The sequence below is a fragment of the Nanorana parkeri genome, unplaced genomic scaffold, assembly GCF_000935625.1.
Source record: "Nanorana parkeri isolate BGI_ZX_2015 unplaced genomic scaffold, ASM93562v1 scaffold915, whole genome shotgun sequence".
Classification (NCBI taxonomy): Eukaryota; Metazoa; Chordata; class Amphibia; order Anura; family Dicroglossidae; genus Nanorana; species Nanorana parkeri.
In genome coordinates, this window is record NW_017307183.1 from 407244 (window position 1) to 425959 (window position 18716).

General features: G+C 43.0%; 1 protein-coding gene across 1 annotated transcript in view; it reads right to left on the minus strand.

Annotated features, from left to right (window-relative positions):
- TNNI3 (troponin I3, cardiac type) overlaps positions 1-18716 on the minus strand; it is a 59277-nt gene that overhangs the window by 18107 nt on the left and 22454 nt on the right. The window contains exon 5 of the mRNA XM_018566087.1: positions 6044-6133. Within this exon, the coding sequence (XP_018421589.1) occupies positions 6044-6133 (90 nt within the window). The remainder of the gene's footprint in view (positions 1-6043; positions 6134-18716) is intronic.

Below are 18716 nucleotides of genomic sequence, written 5' to 3' on the forward strand. Positions count from 1 at the left end.
CATGATCTATGATCTGTTGCCTGTATCCTTCAATGAACGGAGGAGAAAATAGAATTTTTGTACTCACCGTAAAATCCTTTTCTCTCCGTTAATTGAGGAACACAGGTCCCGCCCTCTTTATTTCGGTGTATACTCCTAACTGCTTGTTACTTACTGGAGACTTGTCAGCAGGTGGGGGGTTTAACCACCAGCAGAGGCCACCCTTAGGGTGTCTTTGTCTTTTGTTTTGTGGCTAGCATCCTTCTCCTGCAGGTGGCAATATACCATGATGTACGATCTGTTCCCTGTGTCCTTCAATGAACGGAGAGAAAAGGAATTTACGGTGAGTACAAAAATCCTATTTTTCTAAATGGGCAAAGGTTGTGAGTGGGGTACCCGGTCCTGGGACCGATCCTGTTCATCTTATTCATCAATGACATAAGAGTTTGGAATAAATAGTTCTATTTCAATTTTTGCGGATGATACTAAACTGTATCTGTAGGGCCGTAAATTCCTATAACAGGCTTCTGTTTATTCACTAGCAGTGCCGCAATAAGCGCTAGAGCCAGGAGTGAGTAAACACTGATGGTCCTGGTTTCCACACTGCGCTAGTGCAAGTGGACGATTTGGACCTTTCAGTGCCTTGGTTTGCAGATAGAACAATTGCAACAAATAGAAATCAGGGGTTTGAAGAGAGGCATATCACCACCGCATGGATACATTTGTATAAAATAGGATAAAGTTTAGTAGACACTGAATAAATAATCTAAAATCATATGTACAAAGGATTGCACTTAACTATTATTGCCAGGAGCGTAAGCTCATATATTGTATCACATCCCCATATATCCAACTGCATTCATTTGATACCAACTATATTTGCAATCGGAGATTGGTATATCCAGTCCCAACGCGTTTCGCATATTGCTTCCTCAGGGGATCGTGGGAGGAACAGAGATTCCTACAACGAGTGGGGACGGGGATAGTAATCCACCGATAACACCACTCTGTCTGCTGTTGCATCGGGGACCCCGATGGTGTAGTGATCCTTCAAAGTTCAAGCATCTCCATTCGGCAATATGCAGCCAAGTGCATTGAGAGCATTTCCTGCACCTATGGAGACCTATATTTGTTAATGCGTGAATTATACTTTTAATTTCCTCAAAGTGACTCTTAGTTAGACTGTCCCTTAGAGACCTAGATCTTTGAAAAACTAGTTCTGGTTGATCTTGGATATGTATACCTATTATTCGGTCTGATGTTAGAATTGGCCAGTGTTCAGTAAGTATCTTGCGACTTTGCGAGTTTTGTCGATTGTATGTCAAAATTAGTTTGGTGGTAGTTGGTGTCTCCAGGGTCACCCTTCTTTTTATATAGCAAGTCAGTTCTGTTTTGGTTGTTTGTCCTTTGAAAGGCCTTCTTTAGGCAGGATTTGCGATATCCCCTCAATATTAAGCGTTCTTTAAGTAAGTTTGCTTCGTGCAGAAAGTCGGAGTGTTGAGTACAATTCCCTTTTAGTCTAAGATACTGTCCATAAGGGATTGTTCTGATATGGGGTGCCGGATGTGCACTCGTAGAGGGTAATATCGTATTGCCGCCGTGGGTTTCCTGTATAAAGTAGTTGCAATGTTTAGGTCATCCATAATATAGATTTCTGTATCCAAAAATGAAATTATCTTATAGTCACATTGCATAGGGAACTTCAAATTATACAGGTTATCAGAGAGCAATGTCATAAAATCCAGCCATTCCTGATGTGATCCCGTCCATAAAATAAGGACATCATCAATGTATCTTAGCCAAATTAAAACGTGACTAAGACCTTCCATGTATTTGTCATCCGACATCAAAGATCGCTCCCACCCACCCAGGTACAGGTTGGCATATGAGGGAGCACAACGTGTCCCCATCGCCACCCCCTGCACCTGGAGGTAGTGGGAGCCAATAAATACGAAGACATTGGTTGTGAGCACATGTTCTAAAAGGCTCATTACGAATTCCACGTATTCCCATTGGGATTTAGGTCTCTCTAATAGGAATTTATTGATAGTTTTTAACACAAGTACATGTGGTATGGAGCTATATAAAGCTTCAACATCCACAGCTACTAGTAAAGTGTATTTTGGGACATTTACTTCATCTATAAGTTGTAAGTACGAAGGCAAAGTTGAAACATGCGGTCGTAGGAAATCATCTACAAGCTTACTAGCGTGCTCGTTCTGACACGAGATACCTGAGATGATTGGACGTCTCCAAATCCACAATCTCAGAAAATTAGAATATTACATGCAATCAATAAAACAAGGATTGTACATAGAACAATATCGGACCTCTGAAAAGTATAAGCATGCATATGTACTCAGTACTTGGTTTGGGCCCCTTTTGCAGCAATTACTGCCTCAATGCGGCGTGGCAATGAAGCTATCAGCCTTTGGCACTGCTGAGGTTTTATGGAAGACCAGGATGCTTCAATAGCGGCCTTCAGCTCTTCTGCATTGTTCGGTCTCATGTCTCTCATCTTTCTCTATGCAATGCCCCATAGATTCTCTATGGGGTTCAGGTCAGGTGAGTTTGCTGACCAATCAAGCACAGTAATCCCCCAGTCATTGAACCAGGTTTTGGTGCTTTTGGCAGTGTGGGCAGGTGCCGAGTCCTGCTGGAAAATGAAGTCAGCATCCCCATAGAGCTCGTCTGCGGAAGGAAGCATGAAGTGCTCAGAGCATTGTTGTAGGTTTAATTCCCATTTAGTTTTAAGATCTTTGTCGATTTTTGCCACAGTGGGAAAAATTTGTACCCTCAGTCCCCAAGGGACAACATTTTCCCTGGTGTATCATTCAAAATATTTGATATGCCAGTACACCAGGGACTTCTGCTCTAAGAATCTCTTTAATTTGATAATCAAGGTATTAATCTCCAGCTTAGTTGAAGTATGGCATGGAAAATTAGATTGAATTTTGGACATAAGTTTCTCCCATGCATTGCCACAAAAGTCCACCATGTCTGTCTAAGAAAAAGCAGCTCCCTATCCTATACAAAGATATCAAGCATTAGTGTCGGCAAAGGCAGAAAAACAAAATATATATCAACCCCTATATCTGCTCTACGCTTCAGTCACAGGATTTACATATATGTGAAGGGAATTGCCTTTTCCATTTCTGAAATAAGGGTGAATATAGTCAATCATCTGTGATCTATTGTTCTATACTGGCATGCACCCGATTGGATCCTTCCATGTAAGCAAGCAATACACATACATTTGACAATTTTGATATATATATTTGCCCTGTATAGACATGTCATTTCTAATACATTGTACATGGATTGCTCTCCATTTAGGATATACAGTTCCTGTCGCTTTGAAGAAGCCCAGTTAGGGCGAAACATGTCGGGACTATTTTGAATTAATTAATTAATCATGCCGTATAAGGGACTATTTTAAATGAATTAACTAATCATGCTGTATTAATGAATCATGTGATGCCAACATTACAAATGAAGACTATGTTATGAAATCATGTTTTATAAAATGGAATTTTAATTATTTAATAATCATTTTATACCAATAAATTAATTTATGAAATGTTATACTTAATAAGAGAGCTCCTAGCATTTCTTGAAAGCCCCTCCCCTTAGGGTCTTGGCATACCCTTGGGTGGAATTTATTTAATAGCTACCATATTTAATAACCCTAAATGGGCAGTGCAAAGAAAAAGGTAATTACAAAAAGTTTCAGATCTCCATTATTATACTGTGAAGACCAAAACCAGTTTCCACCCCCTGAGATCAGCCAATCAGATGGAAGGGGCTGGAGACTGAATATTACCACCTGGGTCTTCAAGTATTATTTTTCTATTCATCATCTTGGAACCCTTATAACTGTTTCCAGTTATGAACTATGGATCCGAAAATGTTTAATGGTTCTGGTTCCAGCTATTGTTCTGCTATCTGCAGAGTCCAAACTCTGGCACTCTACAGCTAACAGAATCAGAAATACCATAAAGAGACCCAATCATCAGAACTCCGCCATACTGTATAGTAAAACTCTGGTGTTTGGTATCAAGCGGCTCACCTTTGTGCCACCGTTCTTTTCCTGAAGGTTGTACGATCATATGATATGATATGATTTAGGCTACTAAATTTAAACATGTTCACATTAGAGGTGAGGAGATTAAGGGGGGATATGATTTCCATGTACAAGATGTTCAATGGTGGTAGCAACATTAGCGATAAACTGTTTAAAATTAACTCCATTACAAAAACTAGAGGCCATCACCTAAAATTGGTGGAAAAAAAATTCCAGCACAAGGGGCGAAGGGGGTTCTTCACAGTAAGATCAGTTAGGGTCTGGAACTCACTGCCACAGGCGGTGATTTCAGCAAATAATGTGGAATTGTTCAAGAAACTTTTGGACGATTTCTTAAGGGACCGTAATATACAGGGGTACAGGTACTCCTAGAATGAGATCCTAATAGGTTGGACTTGATGGACTAATGTCTTTATTCAACCTCAAATACTATGTAACTATGTATGGGACAGGAGTTATGAGATATGACCTTTTTTAAGCATTTTGAACATTGAAATGCACACATAGGTGAGGGGACACTTTTCTGGTGTCAAAACCCACCTAGAGACCATTTGTCTAGAACCTTCAGGAAGAATATACATTGCTAAATGGTTCCCTGCTGGGGAAGCACAACAAACCCACCTTTGATTTAATTAGCACTATCCAGCTAACAAGTTTATGTAAATTGTGTTACCTTTTGAGACAGCATTCACTAAGGAAATTAATTGACTCAGGATGTCTTATGACAAGAGGCCGAAAAATATGATATTTTTATGGCAGCACCATAACACTCTCTTCCAGTTATTACTGAGCAATAAATACTAAAAAGACCCTATGACTCAAGCCTGTTCTATCCTAGAAGTGTTGGTGTTGCTGGAGCTAAGAAAAGGGGCTGGTGTCTACGAAACAGGTAGGAGAACCTAAATTATTCCAGTGGCTCCTTCGGGGTGAGCACTACATATCCATATGTAGCGCTCAGCTGGGGATGCTAAAAAGCACTATAGTACTCTGCGCTACACATACATACAGTAATAGCCACTGCCATTCAGACAACTCTGTATTTTTTTCAATTAATTTAAGGCATTCTCTGATTCGACAAGGTGGAAAGGAGGATGGATGATGTCACAATCTCCACCTTCTCCGATCAGTAAAAGCATTGGATTTATTGAAAAAAAAAAATACAAGGCATTCCCTGAATGGCAGTGGTGCTGAGTGAGTGACTCCCTGTTCTAAGTGTGTAGAGGGGAAAATGCTGGAGTAGAAGTACTGACTTCTACGAGGCTTTTCAGCATCCCCAGATGTCCTCCAGATATCATATATGAATACTTACATTGAGCCAAGCTGGGCTACTGTCAGGGCTGGATTTACTCCACCTGCCGCCCCAAGGCCAGGTTCCACAATACGCCCCCCCGCGCTGCTACCCCCCCTCCCCATCAATTGAGAATGGCAACTAGATGGCAGGGCGGGGGATACGGAGCCGGTGGGTGGAGCCTCGGGCCGCCCCTTCGTGATTGGACGGCAGCAGACCGTAGTGTGCGGCCGCCGGACATCTTACACCGGCGCCCGCAACTTCCCCACAAGGTCACCGCTGCCGCCCCTCTGCGCTCTGCCGCCCCGAGGCCGGGCCTCGGTGGCCTTGTGGGAAATCCGGGCCTGGCTACTGTGAGTTTCCATAGAAGATAATTCCTCAGGTTCCACTTTAAACATTGTGTAAGATGCTAGCTCTCTCAGGGAAGGGAAACTAAGAAAATGCTGCCTGCAGAAAGCTCTTTTCAGGCCTAAACAGCTATTTGACGGAAGCTTAAGGACTGTTCTTTTTAAACATAAAAATGTACATTTTGTAAATTATACTTTATATTGTGTGACCTGTTTATTCATATATACTTATTCATGCAGCTTTGTAAATCATTGATGTCGGTTTTTAATGCTGATGGCACTGAAATTTGAATAACGTTAAGATTAGTGAGTTTTTTGTTTTCTAGATGCAAGATTGTACAGTACCTCAATAACATTTTTATTCACTTTAACTTCCATGTCATATCTTTCTTCATCCACAACATCAATCCTGGCATGAAGCTCTCTGCACAGATCCTACAAGAACATGTAAAAATGTATTGTTTTTAAATTATACAAAAGCACAATAAATCTTGCTCTGATCTAAACCAGAGAAGGAGTTTTTTTTTAAAATAACATCACTTACTATATCTATGACCCATAACCTACTACATACTTTCCCTGGAAATATGAAACAGATAAAATAAAAAAGACAGCTCTCTGTTTGAGACAGTCTTTCTCAAACTACAAATAGTGTAAGAGGACTACAAATCCAAGGAATACATTTTACAGCCATGCATAATAATACCATCAGCTATAGAGGACTACAAATCCCAGCAATACATTATACAGCAAGGTAGAATACCATTAGCTATAGAGGACTACACATTTCAGCAATACATTATAAAGCAATGCTAATACCATCAGCTATAGAGGGCTACATATCCCAGCAATGCAGAATAATTTATTGCTACGTACTCTGTGCTGCCACTCTGCTGAGCCTGATGTCTCAGACGGAGGGCTCCTAGGAGCAGTGTGGCGGGTCTCAGGAGGGGGAAATGTGGGAGAGTAAAAATAGGATTTTTTTTTAACTCACCATGAAATCCTTTTCTCTCTGTTCATTGGAGGACACAGTGGAGATTTTGATCTCTGTACTGATGGGTTATACCGCCACTTGCAGGATTAGGATGCTAGGCACACAAAAAAAAGCTTGGATCTGGGGGTGGCTCCTGCTGGTGGCCACACCCCCATTCAAGACAGCTTAGATAGTCACAAAGCAGTAGAACTAAGGCAGAAAAGGACTCAAAGAAGGGAGGGTGCTGTGTCCACAGAGAAAAGGATTTTACAGTGAGTACAAAAAAATCCTACTTTCTCTTTCATTCATTGAAGGACACAGCGGAGATCTTGATCTTTGTACCAATGGGACGTCTCAAAGCAGTGTCCATCAAGGGGCGGGAACAATAAAAAATTGAATAACAAAAACCCCAGGTAACACAAACTAAGCAGCCACCTGAAAACTTTGCAACCAAAGGAAACATCTGCACATACAACATCAACTCTAAACGAGTAGAGGTGTGTGCCAGCGACTAGGTATCCACCTTACAGATTTTAGAAACAGGTGCTTGATGTTGAAAAGCCCATGTGGTCCTAACTGCTTGAGTAGAATGAGCTGTAACTGGAAAATGTGGAGATTGTCCTATAAGATCATAAGCCTGAACAAAAACTTGTATTGTCCAACAAGAAATGGTAGCTAAGAAACATCTTCTCCTTTCTGTAGGTCATCAATAATCACAAAAAGAGAATCTGACTTGCGGAAACATTCGGTAGCAGACAAATAAATTCTCATTGCCTTAACTACATCCAGACAGATGAGTGCTATTTCTTTAGGTTGGGCTGAACGAGAACAAAGTGAGGGTAGAATATCCTCATTGGGATGGAAATCAGATACTGCCTTAGGAAGAAAGGAATATCTAGGAATAACTACATCATTATGTTAACTCAAAAAAGGAGGTTTACAACATAAGGCAGCTATTTCAAAACTCTGAGCCACCTTCTGTGACAAATGTAATAAAGGGATATCATTAATACTCTGAAAAGAAGAATTCTGTAAAATGAGAGAACCAAATTTAAGTCCCATGGAGGTAAAGTAGACTTCACTGGAGGAGAAACATGTACAAACCAAGGAATTAAAGGCTAATGGACGCAGGAAAAAGATTGCCAATGCCGAAACCTGGCCTTTAAAGCCACAAAAGGCAAAAATCTGAGCAACCAAAGAGGCATGAGGAGAAATACTGTGCATGATGATCAGAAGATTCATTTTCATATCTGACTGAGAATCTGCCTGAAGAAGGAAGCCATCATAGTAAGCCACCACCAATATCCCTTACTGTCTCAACAAGGCAAGGACCAGTGGCAAGACTTTGGTGAATACCCATGAGGCATACACAAGGCCAAACAGAAGGGCCACAAGTTGAAAATGGTCCTCCCCCACCACGAAATGTAGGAAAAGCTGATGGGCCTGACAAATCAGAACATGGACGCAAGTATCCCTAATGTCTATATTTACCAGAAAAGCCACCTGATGAAGAGTAGCGATCACTGAGCAGATAGACTCCATTTGAACATTCAGACCTTGGCAAAGATGTTCAGGGCTTTGAGATCCAAAATCAGAATAGCCTTGTCTATTTTGGGTACTGTGAAAAAATCTAAATAATATCCTTCAGAATTTTTGTGATGGTGGGATTGGAACAATTACTCCCATTTGAACCAGATTTCTTACAGCTGACCATAAATCACGTAAGCAAATCTGAGTTGATTGAAGGTTTGAATGAAAGAACCTTCAATCAACTCAGATTTGCTTACGTGATTTATGTCAAGCTAGAGGAGTAGTATTAAACTCTATTTTGTATCCCGATAAAGCCACTTTGCAAACCCAGCTGTCTGACATTTGAGACAAGCCCAAGTCCATCAAGAGAAATAAGTGTCCCCCCACTTCAGCTGGGCAGATGGGGGAAAGCTCCCGTGCAGGAGAAGTCTTCTCAGCGAACTTGGAAGACTTAGTTTGCCCAGACCACTGGAGAAGATGGACTTACCAGACTTTTATCTGAGGATCATTCAGGATGAAAAATATGTTTTTGAGGCTAAAAGGGAGGGCCTTGTTTACGCCTAGGTACCTTACCTTAGTTACATTTTTATTACAGTTTAACAGTTACCTCACTAGATATTTTTTATTTTATCGTCCAGCGTTGCCCTAAACATTGATCCCCCTTTATAAGGTACATCCGTAAGTAGGGATGTCCAGATATCAATGCTAGCATCATAATCGGGCCCGATACAGGGCATTTTGACAAGTACTTGTACTTGTCAAAATACTCTGTCCTAATATATTAGTACCCGTCCACTAATTAGGCAGGTTTGGGCTGAGGACACTGGAATTCGGGTTCCAGCGGTGTGGTCCGTCACAGTCTGGTCAGCCACAATATATGGTGAAGAATGACAGCCAAAAAATAAATTCTGGAAATTAGAGGTCCAGTTCCTGATGCAAACTTTTTGGTCATTCTGTGAGCGTTTGGGATACAGAGACTGTGGCCATAACAGGACATAAGGCTGATCCAGCAACTGTATACATCGTGCTCGCTACTGATTCTGCTTTCCTACCTGTTGGATCTTTGAAAGAAGGAGATTCCTTGACTGGAATCACAGTAGTCTTATTCAGCCTGGACACTGGTGAGTCTACAATAGGAGGAGAAATACATTTTTTTTTTTTAAACAGAAAATTCTTTAAAGGATAACGCAAAGAAAAGCTCTTTGTGAATAAAGTCTTAGTCAAACGTTTAGACTTATTTGTACCAAATGGAATCAGAGATTCCAAAGACGCATCAACAGAGACTTCAATATAAGCAAACTCCATGCAGTTAGAGTCTTGGCTGGGTTTTGAACCAGCCAAGACAAGCCAAGACCTCTGCTAACCACTAGGATACCATGCTGGCCTTCTTAAAAGTCATGCAAACCGAATGAATAAGTGCAGAGACCACTACTTTCTCTTGCGAAATAGATGAAAAGGTTTCATCATCACTAGCGAGTGAGGTTGATCTGTTGCCCCCTCACATTTCCCAGAAGATGCAGGAATCCCAGAGAAAACCTTCTTTTGTAGATGAATCTGAGGGTGACGGCGACTGTGGGTAGCACTTTTCACTCTCCCTTTTAGGCCTGGTTCACACCTGAACGCTTTGTAGCGCGTTCAACGCTCGACGAACGCTCTACAAAACGCTCAAACATTAAATCCCATTGTATTCAATGGGTCTGGTTCACACCTTATTTCACCGTATTTCCGCCCGTCCGAACGCGATACAAAACGGCCTACACCCAAAGAAGTACATGTACTTCTTTGGGGCGTTTTGGTCTCGCGTTTCCATTGGGATACAGCCAAGTAGCCCTCAGAAACGGGCGTTTGTCGCACGTTTTTTTACCGCGAATCGCGGTAAAAACGCGTGACGCGAAAACGCGTGGCAAACGCACATATTCAATACGCCTAGGTGTGAACCCAGCCTTAGTAAAAACTTGCTCCAAATGTGTAACAAAAACATTCCCGAAACAAAAGAGTTTCCATAGAAAAAAACTCAGGGTCCCTGATTCCCCCAAAGCAGAACCTGAGAGTGAAGTAGGGGTCTACAAATATTTACAGGTGGGAAAAGTAGAGCCTGACCCGGGAGAGAGATTAACTCCTTCACATGTCACACAGCCCACCTGTAGTGCCCACTGCATCAGCACCGGTCCCCTTAACAGGGTCCTCACTGCCCCAGCTCACCAGGGATGAAGGGGGTCCCATCCCGTTTACCACCCCTAGAGAAATTAGTCTGTTTCAAAGTGCAGCCGCTGCATCTTCTGTGCTGACCGAAAACCAAAAAGCCTGGGAAGCAGCGCTGGCGACGTCACCTGCAACCTCAGAAGCAGGAACCCACACACAGCACAGAGTGGCCACTGATGACAGCGGAATCAGTACCACTCTCTCAAAGAAAAAAATCTTGCACAATACTAAGAGTTGGGAGGTGGAGCCTGCTCAAGATGGCGCTGAGCTGTGAGTAGCTGAGACATCCACGTGCCCCCTCCCAAGCCGGGTGAATAGGAACCCACAATAGCAGAGCACTGTTGCCGATTAAGCCGGCATGCTGATCCGGTACTTTGACTTGGCGGCGGTGACGGGAGCGAGGAGCCAGTACTCACGATTGAGCGATGGGGGGCAAGAGAGCCCAGAAGAAAGACGCCACGAAAACTCCCCGAGCAGGAGCAATCAGACGGCTCTGGGCACCGGAACCAATGTCACAGGGACGCGGCGCACGGGAAGGAGGAGAGGTTGCACAGTCAGCTGACGAAGCGCCGTCTCCAGGACACCGCGGAGACCGGACAGCAGGAGACATGGATGGACGACTCAGCTCACCAGCATTTTCGGGGACCTCGGACGATTCCCATCAAGGTACTCCACTATCGCTACACACATTAGCCCAATCCCTACGCACAAAAGGAGACCTTACTAAGTTACTGGGACACATGGAAGCCTCAATTAAAGCAGACTTGACCATAATTAGAACTGAGATGACCCAAGTATTAAAAAGGGTAGAGGACACGGAAGAAAGGCTAGATGTGCACACTAAAGCGATCCAGGAACTGCAGGACCAGTGCAGGTACATGGAGAAGGGTATGAGAATGATAGCATACAAGGCTGAAGATAAGGAAAATAGAAATCGACAGAAGAATCTGAGACTCAGAGGTATCCCTGAAACTTTTGGAGATCAGGAATTGTCAGATACAATCAGAGAGACTTTTAATGACATGATTAAACGCCCTAGGACTACAGAGATAATTTTTGATAGAATTCACAGAATAAGGCGCCCCATAGCAAGGGATGTAAAAGTACGGTTTCATTACTATGCGGATAAAGCACAAATTATGGAAAGCATGAAAAACGCATCAGAGATGGTTGTGAGTGGGGTCAAAATCCAGACATATGTGGACTTGGCACCAGAGACTCTGGTGCGCAGGAGAGCGCTTAAACCTCTGACCCAGGTCTTAATTAGTAGGCAAATTACATATAGATGGGGGTTCCCAGCGTGCCTCATCGCAACGCACGATGGTAGAACAGCAACCTTGCGGCACCCGAAAGATCTAGCGGAGTTCTGTGAAAAAATGGACATTACGCCTCCAGAGTTGCCGGGGTGGCTAGAACATATGCGGATACCAAGGACGGAGTTAGACCAACATTGGCAACAACCTGGGCAAACAAGGCAAAAAAAGGAGGGGGTTATAGGAAGGAGACTAGGTGTGGGCAGGGGTGTTAGCTAGGGGGTACAAATAGAGAACCTCCTTGCTCTTCTCCTTGTTTTCTTTGTGTCTCCCTTTTTTTTTTGTAGTGGTATACAGAGGGTGGTATCGTTCACGGTGCACCGTCTATTGCAGGAGGTAGAAGGTCACTGAAAAAATGTTTAACATGTTTCTGTGTTTGTTTATGGAATATATGTGGGACTAGTGTAAGGTATAATACTCCAATGTACTGTTTTCTAGTAGCACTTTTGAAATGGGGAAATGACAAACGGTTTGGGGGGAGGAGGGGTGGGGATGTTTATTACTGTTTTTTATTTTTATATGTTCAGGTCTGTTATTTTGCACAGTTTCACACCCGCATTAGGTTTGGGGCACATGCGGGAGTTAGCCCCATGGGGAGGGCCCATAGATTGCCAATTTGTAGGTGAAAAGAGGGTAGAAAAGGGAGGGACCAATTAAAAGACACCAGATCTTGGCGGAAATGAAAAGATATGGGGCAGATGTGGTTTTTTTGCAAGAGACGCACTTTTCTTACAAATCTGCCTCATATTTACGCTCTAGAAACTACTTGCAATGGATTACAGTCTCTCGAATAATAAACGATCCAAAGGGGTAGCTATTAGCTTCAGTAATACTATGGCAATAAAAGTGCACTCCCAATTGTGCACTGCCGACAAAGTATCTAACATTGGGTCGGGGTGGTGATAGCAGGGGATTTTAATTTATGCCTCGACCCAATGTTATATACTTTGTCGGGAAGGGCACGGAACCCTAGTACACACTTGACCCGCCTGAAAAGGGCAATGTCCAAATACCAACTGGTAGAGATATGGCGAATCCTCCATCCAGCCGAGCGGGATTTTACATATTACTCCCAGTTGAATAGATCATACTCCAGATTGGACTGGATAATGTTGGATCATGTGGCAATTGAGTCGGCAGAATCTGCAAATATTCTCCCCATGACGATTTCAGACCATGCCCCTGTAGAATTAACATTGAAAAATAATATATCGTGGGGGAAACAATATACCGTATATACTCGAGTATAAGCCGAGTTTTTCAGCACATTTTTTGTGCTGAAAAATGCCCCCTCGGCTTATGCTCGAGTCAGCGTCTCGAGAACTGAGGAAAGTGAGTACGCTGGTCAGGTTCTAAGGCATCCAGGTTGTCGTATCTGTCAGGAGGTGTTATTGTTATGGACTGCGCTGTAAATTCATCATCAAAGTATCTCGTGTCAATTTCTGAGTTCTGAAAGCTCTATGTATGACGTATATACTCGAGTATATGCCGAGTTTTTTTCAGCACATTTTTTGTGCTGAAAAATGCCCCCTCGGCTTATACTCGAGTCAGCGTCTCGAGAACTGAGGAAAGTGAGTACGCTGGTCAGGTTCTAAGGCATCCAGGTTGTCGTATCTGTCAGGAGGTGTTATTGTTATGGACTGCGCTGTAAATTCATCATCAAAGTATCTCGTGTCAATTTCTGAGTTCTGAAAGCTCTATGTATGTGCGATGAACAGCGCACATACATAGGCTTGTTGGCTGCACAGTGACTGCCAGTGATTGGCTTGTCACTGTGCTGTGGGCAGGGGGCGGGTCCGGAGGCAGACGCGCGGCTCGGTGCAGGCTGATGAGAAGAGATAAGGTAAGGGGCCTGAATGGAAAGGATAAAATCCTTATGGAAGCAGGATCTGCCCAGGGATTGTGGAAATATTTTATCCTCTGTGTCGGGGGAATGGTATATGTGGAGAGGGAGTTGCCATCTGCAAGTTTCCCTCAGCTAAAAACACCTCACACCAGCTGAAGCTCTGTTTGGACATACAGATGATGAGGAGGAGAACTCCAGTTTTGAAGGATTTTAGCTCTTGTGTGTTAGCTTGGTTGCTGATTGAGCTAAGGTTGTTGTACTTTTAAAGTTACGGTATTTTTGATACCATATTGTTAATGTTGACCCCCTTTTCCACTTACAGAGCTAGGTTATTGTTTTTCTTTGAAATAAATATTCATGTAATTTTATTGGTATCTATCTTCATTTTGTACATTTACCAGTAGCTGCCTCATTTCCCACCCTAGGCTTATACTCGAGTCAATATTTTTTCCCAGTTCTTTGTGGTAAAATTAGGTACCTCGGCTTATATGCGGGTCGGCTTATACTCGAGTATATACGGTAACTGGAAACTGAACGACTCTTGTTACATTATCAGGCAGTGGTTCAGGAAATTGGGGTGCTTCTGGAGAATTACTTTCAAGAGAATAATACGGAGGGAATGTCACCGGTAACGGTATGAGAGGCACATAAGGTGGTACTCAGAGGTAAGTTGGTTGCAATAGGGGCCAACCGTAAGAAAGAAAGGGGGCGTGTCATACAAGAACTACTGGAATCAATTAAACATCTGGAAAGAACGCACAAATCAATGCTAGACTCTGGATCACTTAGGGAATTAACGTCAAAAAGAGAGCAACTAAAAGTAGTCCTGGAAGCAGAAACTAAACGGGCATTCAATGTAATAAATAGGAAATTTTACGAATTCGGGAATAAACCAAGTAAATTTTTGGCGCAGGCGCTTAAAACTTAACAATCTCTCACATACATAGCTAAAATTAAAAATAATAAAGGTAAGATGGTACACTCTACCACTGAGATAGCCGAGACCTTTCATGACTTCTATCAGAAGCTATACCAACTAAAGAAGCCGGGAGAACAGGACACACTGACGGAGGGGGCAGAAAAACTAGAAAAAATTAAAAAATATCTAATGCAGGCAAGGCTTCCAATGACAGAAGGGGACTTATTAAACGCGTTAGAAACAGACATTACCCCAGAGGAATTTAAAAGGGTCATAGCCTCGACTCCGCCAGGCAAGAGTCCCGGGCCTGACGGATACACGTTGTTATATTATAAGAGGTTCCAAGACCTCTTAAAGCAGCATTTTTTCGCTTATGTAAACTCGATAGGGGAAAATTCCAAAATGCACCCAGAAAGCAAATATCACAGTGATTGAGAAGGCAGGAACAGATCCAAGCTTATGTGCAAGCTACCGCCCTATCTCCCTTATGAATGCAGACACTAAGATTTATGCAAAAATACTGGCATATAGACTCCGCCCCTTTATCCCAACCTGGATACATGTAGACCAGGTGGGATTCATACCGGGTAGAGAAGCAAGAGACAACGCTATTAAAACGACCTTGCTTATCCACACGGCAAGAAGGCAGGGTGTGCCAGCTCTACTCCTGTCAATAGATGCTGAAAAAGCTTTTGACAGGGTAGACTGGAGCTTTATGTTTAGCGCATTAACCACGCTGGGACTGAGGAAGAGGATGCTGCACTGGATAACTGCATTATATGCCAATCCAACGACAAGTGTGAGAATTAATGGCTCCCTGTCACAGGAATTAAAATTATACAACGGAACACGGCAGGGATGCCCGCTCTCACCCCTACTTTTTGCCTTGGCACTGGAACCCCTGCTTGCTACTATCCGCCTGAATCAAAATATCCAGGGGATAGCGACACAGGCGGGGGAATTTAAAGTAGCCACCTACGCTGATGACATCTTGCTATATGTAAAATATCCTAGAACAACGCTCCCCCAAGTGCTGAGGGATTTAAAGGAACATGGAGACCTCTCAAACTTTAAAATCAACTTAGACAAATCAGAGATCCTAAATTTAACTGAGACAGGCGCTAACTTCATATTTCCCTTTCCGATGGAAGGGGGATAGGCTTAAATACCTGGGAATCAATTTAACTCCCAGAATTACGGAGCTATATAAAGTTAACTATATATGGGAACGGGAATTTAACTATACACTCACACAGGAAGAGGTGAAGAAAATATTAACACTAGCTACTAGCACAACTGTAGATGCTAGAACAATGGAAGTAAACTATAAACTGTTAAGACGGTGGTACCAGGTTCCCCAGATATTGCAAAGGGTGCACCCTTCAACTATTGTAAGCCCTCACGGGCAGGGCCCTCCTTACCATCTTGTCTTAAATTGTATTGTGACTGTAATGTCTTCCTTATATTGTAAAGCGCTGTGCAAACTATTGGCGCTATATAAATCCTGTATAATAATAATAATAATACCGATCCTGAACTCAATTAAAGCAGATTTAGCAACTTTTGGACTGCGTAAACTGTCATGGTTAGGAAGAATTAACGCGGTAAAAATGATGATCCTGCCTAAAGTGCTATTTGTATTCCAGATGATACCGATTGAAATCCCTAGGATCTTTTGCCAGACCCTACAGAAGGTTATATCTAGATATATATGGCAGAATAGGAAACCCAGACTAGCAAGGAATACCCTGAGCAGGCAGAGACAAGACGGAGGAGTGGCCCTGCCGGATTTCAGGTCCTATCATATAGCGGCTCAGTTGAATAGACTGGTAGACTGGACGTTTGGGTCAGGACAGAAAGGCTGGGTACGGCTGGAGATGGCACTTGGTGGAGTGGACCTGGCGGGAATAAATTGGATACCAATGACAAAGAGACAGCTGTCGGTAGATGCAGCGCCTCTGACCATGTCAACGTTGTGGACATGGGATTGGATGTGCCGTAGATGGAAGTACAACTCAATTCTCATCCCATTACTGGGGAATGATTACTTCCCGCCGGGCAAAGCCGACAAGGCCTTTCTAAACTGGAGCAAGCGCCCTCAACTAAAAGTGTTAGACATCTTGTCGGGGGCAAGGATCAGCTCCTTACAGGAGCTAAGAGAGGAATGGGGAAGCTACCCCCTGGATTGGTGGAGACATCAACAATTAAAACTTTTTTTCCAAACCTTACCCAAACCTTTGAGAATAGGGGGGGACTTGACCGTATTTGAGTCGATTATGGGAGCTAAACAATCACCTCAACACTGCCTATCAAAAATATATAAAGCAATTATCAAAAAAGAAAATGATAGTATCCCAAAATATTTAAGGAACTGGGAACGGGAATTTAACTATACACTCACACAGGAAGAGGTGAAGAAAATATTAACACTAGCTACTAGCACAACTGTAGATGCTAGAACAATGGAAGTAAACTATAAACTGTTAAGACGGTGGTACCAGGTTCCCCAGATATTGCAAAGGGTGCACCCTTCAAATGAAGACGGCTGCTGGAGGGAATGTGGAGGGGTGGGATCCTTTGCGCATATATGGGGGGACTGCCCCAAGATAAAACCTTATTGGGAAAGGGTGAAGGACATTATAGGACACATATGTGAGGTACAATTACCAATGGACCCGTGGGTGTTCTTATTCCATCATACAACGGACTCAGTCAAGGTTTACAAAAAATCTCTAATACCCCATATGCAAAATGCGGCCAAGTCCCTGATCCCGCGGTATTGGGGGACACCCAAAATCCCTTCCAGTGATGAGTGGCTGACCAAGATAGGGGCCACTAGTCTACTGGAAGAGATGGTTACAATGAAAAAAGATAATTACGGGGCATATCTTAAAACATGGGGGAAGTGGTTGGAATTTAAAGACTCGGAAGCATACTGGACATATCGGGGGTAAGGACCGAAGTGGTTGCCAAAGGGAACTACAGTGGGGCAAAAAAGTATTTAGTCAGCCACCAATTGTGCAAGTTCTCCCACTTAAAAAGATGAGAGAGGCCTGTAATTGGCATCATAGGTAGACCTCAACTATGAGAGGCAAAATGAGAAAACAAATCCAGACAAATCACATCGGCTGATTTGGAACAAATTTATTTGCAAATTATGGTGGAAAATAAGTATTTGGTCACCTACAAACAAGCAAGAGTACCCCTGGTTGTTACGCCACTGTGTTCCAGCCCAAACTACCATGCACATTCCAGGTGTGGAAAATTGGCTGACAGACTTCCTCAGTTGTTAGCACCTGGACCCGGGGGGGGATAGTCTCCCCTCCCACAGATGTCCCATTCTTTCTCTGTGTCACAAGTGGGGGAAGACTTTCTCCAAATCAACCAAAACAACTCAGAGTCTAAGGGGCACTCGCTAACCTAAAAATTTATTTTCAAAAATCTGTGTCACTTATGCTCTGAATCCTCCCCCCACACTGAAGTCCATCATGTGTTGCAAAAATAGAGTTCGTATGGTTTGGAATTTGTAATATCTTTAAAATGGCACTCCTCTCTAGATTTTGAAATCTTCTCCATTCCCTGCCAAATCTTATTTTTTCAAACTTTTCACAATCAGCCATCTCCTTGTTTATTAACTGTATCTGAGCACAAACACATCCCCAGATCCCACACTAAGCTCTGACCTACCCGAAATCACACAGTGGAATTGCTTTACCAAACCTCTCAAAATATCACACTGCATGTGATAGAACAAAACCCCATCCAGAATTTTAAAAATAATCACATTTGCCATGAACCAGTGCTGGAGGTGCAAGGCGGAGAAAGGCTCACTACACAATATCTTCTGGTCTTACTCTAATATGACAGATAACATGACAAACATCAGGAAAATCTCCCAACAATTCACTGCAACCCCCTACACTTATCTTCTTCTGTCCTCTTACACAATAACTTCATACTCATTAAAACATTATACAAATCAGTCTTGAAGCACCTCTTAAAATGTTCAAAAGCCTGTATTGGATCCCCCCATCCATCTCTATGTGGATCAGATGCAGGGGCGTAACTAGAAATCACAGGGCCCCATAGCAAAATCTTGTATGGAGGCATCAGGGAGCCGTCCTGGCCGGGCCCTCCTGTGCCCCGGGGCCCCAAAGCGGCCACTTGGGTCACTATGGTGATTGTTACGCCACTGATCAGATGGAAGACCTAACCCTCTCCCCATAGACAAATCA